The sequence below is a fragment of the Achroia grisella genome, unplaced genomic scaffold (assembly GCF_030625045.1).
Source record: "Achroia grisella isolate CSIRO2021 unplaced genomic scaffold, CSIRO_AGI_Agris_v1 utg487, whole genome shotgun sequence".
Lineage (NCBI taxonomy): Eukaryota > Metazoa > Arthropoda > Insecta > Lepidoptera > Pyralidae > Achroia > Achroia grisella.
In genome coordinates, this window is record NW_026712891.1 from 2661418 (window position 1) to 2664672 (window position 3255).

A 3255-nucleotide genomic window follows, 5' to 3' on the forward strand; every position below is an offset into this window, starting at 1 on the left:
CATTCGAAAGTCTATAAAGAGCGTTGTATCGGTGAAGAGTTCTGACGTATTTACTGGCCCAACTTAAAAAATAATCTAAATGGTTGTTAGATTGTACTTAGCTAACACCTATACAGCGGCCTACTTACGATACTAAATTGGGAACAACATGAGAGCGGTTGTTATGTTGTTACAACACTGTTCCAACATTGTCCCTTGTCATAACTTTCAAAATATTAATAACAAAGTTTATCTACTTTACATATACATATTTCTTGCCATTGCAAGAAATATGTATTTTTTCGATTAGATAATGATTTAGAGACTATTTGGCCATTCAAGGTCTATAGATTTTTTCTATAAATTCTGAAATCTTTCACTTCCATAATTTATAAAATATTTGAAACCCTAATGCAAGTTTTACAATTTTGTATCTTTTATGTCAGATTCGAAAAATAAAGGCAGCAATCAGCAACAATATTAGTACTCTAAACGAAAACAAGACTATTATCGACGCGGTCTCTTCGCAGTATCAAAAACAGAAATTCCGGAACACTTGTTAGCCTAAAAAGAGTCTATTAGATCCTTTAAAGCAAGATTTAATAGTTCAATACCAACGTTTTTCCAAACTTGACTGTTGGATAAAAATAAGTCCGTAATCTGGCAACAATCTCAACGTCTATGAATTGTGTCATTTCTGTTTGACGTTTCCGTTTTCTTATCATATGTACTGTTTTTGTATTAATTCAAATTATTTAATAATTTAAAATTTTCCAAGTATTACAAATCCAAGTTAACATTACTATTTTTTAGTAGTGTAATGTTGTCATAACTAATTAGAAATATAACGATAATATAAGTAATCAATACTTTTAAAAATGGCCTTAATTGCTGAAAATAAAAAAATCCTAGAATTTTTAGAGTTAGTTGGTCGTTTGAAGGTAAATATATGATTAATTTGTTGACTTTTGTTTTATAGTTACGTAGCAGACCTTATAATATCGAAATTAAATATTATCCGCATTATTTCTTAATATTCACATAATTCCTTGTAGCACGTGAAAAGGACTGGCTGGGTTATTTGCGATATTAATGATTGTGAAAGTATTGCTGGCCATATGTACCGTATGGGACTAATGACATTCCTTCTAACAGATGAAAACAATCCTACTAACCTAGACCGCTTCAGATGTCTTCAAATAGGTAAGATTAGTTCATGTATTAGAATATTATTCTGACTAATACTAGTGCTATAATCATTCTTATTTCAGTCAAATTCCAAGTAGAATATTATAACTAATATCTGCTTGTTTCAAAAGGAAACGGGTATTAATTTCAAATCTATGGCCAAGTTTACTTATATAATTAACTATTTCCATAGGAGAAAGTTTGAAATATTAATGTCCTTCTAGCTCTTTTTAAAAATTTGTTCATTATTTCAAAATAAGGGTATATATATTTCAAATGCAGATATTTCTATTAATATTTTTTTAATACTAATACTTTATTTATAAATATGTATATGTTATTACCTAGTAATATGAGCACAACACAATAAAAATATGCTACAACTTTTGTTTAAAATATTGTAGGTTTTATACCTACATCTATATTTGTAACCATAAATACATTTATCCCTATGTCCATGGTTTTTGCTTTGTTTAGGTTATGTAGGTACATGAAACATTAATTATGTATGAATTCAGTTATCTTATCTTTATAACATTGTTTTTTTAACAATTGTAATGCTGTTGGCCACAGCAGACCTTTACAGCTTCACCAAATGAAAATAATGGGGTGAGTGTATAAGACTCTTTAGTCTAATCTAACTTTAGTCTGAGGGCGCTGTTAGAAATACAATTTCATATGCATGTCTTAAATATATAAATAGATAGTATAAAAAAGACTACTCTGTTCTTCACTCTCTTAAATACCACTGTATATCCTAAACATAATTACAATAGGATAAACCCTTAAAAAACCAAGAAATGAAGCACACATGCTCTTAAATGAATAATATTAATATTTTCTTTTTTATATATTACAGCTCTTGTCCATGACTTAGCAGAGTGTATTGTTGGTGACATCACACCTCATTGTGGAGTCTCACCAGAAGAGAAACATCGCCAAGAAGATGAAGCAATGAAAAAAATTGCAGAGTTAACTGGTATTGCAGGCGATAGGATGTATGAATTGTATAAGGTGAGAATTACTTTAATTGGCCATTATTACATGATTGTATTTGTTATTAAAACAAGTTTGTGCTTGAAGGCATATTCTTGTATCTTTCGAAAAGGTAGCAAATATATGTATGTACATATACATATATATTGAAATAAGTGATTAACTGGGGTCTATGTATATGAAACAATAAAATTCTGGTCAATTATTGTGTTACCTTGTCCAACAAACAAGTTAACTAAATTCATCATCATCATCAACATATTTCACTAATCTTTTTTTAACAATACACAGTAGTAATTTAATTTAATTCTGTATAAATATCAGGAATATGAAAATCAAACCTCTCCAGAGGCGCAATTTGCAAAAGATTTGGATCGCTATGACATGATACTGCAAGCATTTGAATATGAGAAACGAGAAAATACACCAAAGAAGTTAGAAGAATTCTTCTCAAGCACTGAAGGCAAATTTAAACACCCATTCATAAAGGAATTAGTTAATGAATTGTATAAGCAAAGACAAGAATTTGAATGTAAGACATTAGTGAATGGAAATGCCTAATTTACTTGATTGCATATTAGTACTATTTAGCTTTAGCTGTAAATTCTAAGTAATTGCAATTTACTTATGATAATTATATTATATTGTAGTTTTACAAATACTTCATATCTAAGTGAGCCTTCTACTTATAAGTCCTTAACCTCCTATTTAATCATACAATTGGGAATTTTATGTCATCACTTGAATGATTGCTAAACATAAATACTTATACTGCAAGAATATAAGTTTGTAGTAACTTATATTTGAGGTTGAGGCACCAACTAGTGGCGATCACTCTAGACACAGCTTTTGCATTTTACCTCCAAGTAAAGTTAAGTAAATTAGAATTGAAAGTTACATTTTTGTTAATAAAAATACATTCTTTTTGTAGTAGAGGGCCCTTATTGAAAATAGCTTTTTTAAGCTTTCTTTTACCTTTTGGTAAAAAAAAATATTAACAAGTTCACTATTTATAATTGTTACCATCTTGAAATAGCTTCTGTTGTAACATACTAGTCTTATAATAATAATAGAATTAAGTATAAAATTCAA

The 3255-nt window shown here is 28.7% G+C and overlaps 1 protein-coding gene across 1 annotated transcript; it reads left to right on the forward strand.

The window, feature by feature from the left end:
• The first annotated feature begins 630 nt into the window (after positions 1–630).
• Positions 631–2945, forward strand: LOC131845995 (5'-deoxynucleotidase HDDC2). The gene is made up of 4 exons (XM_059195188.1): positions 631–920; positions 1035–1182; positions 2027–2181; positions 2488–2945. Exons 1-4 carry the CDS (start codon positions 858–860, stop codon positions 2722–2724), a joined length of 603 nt encoding a protein of 200 aa, XP_059051171.1. The 5' UTR covers positions 631–857; the 3' UTR covers positions 2725–2945.
• The last annotated feature ends 310 nt before the right edge of the window (positions 2946–3255 follow it).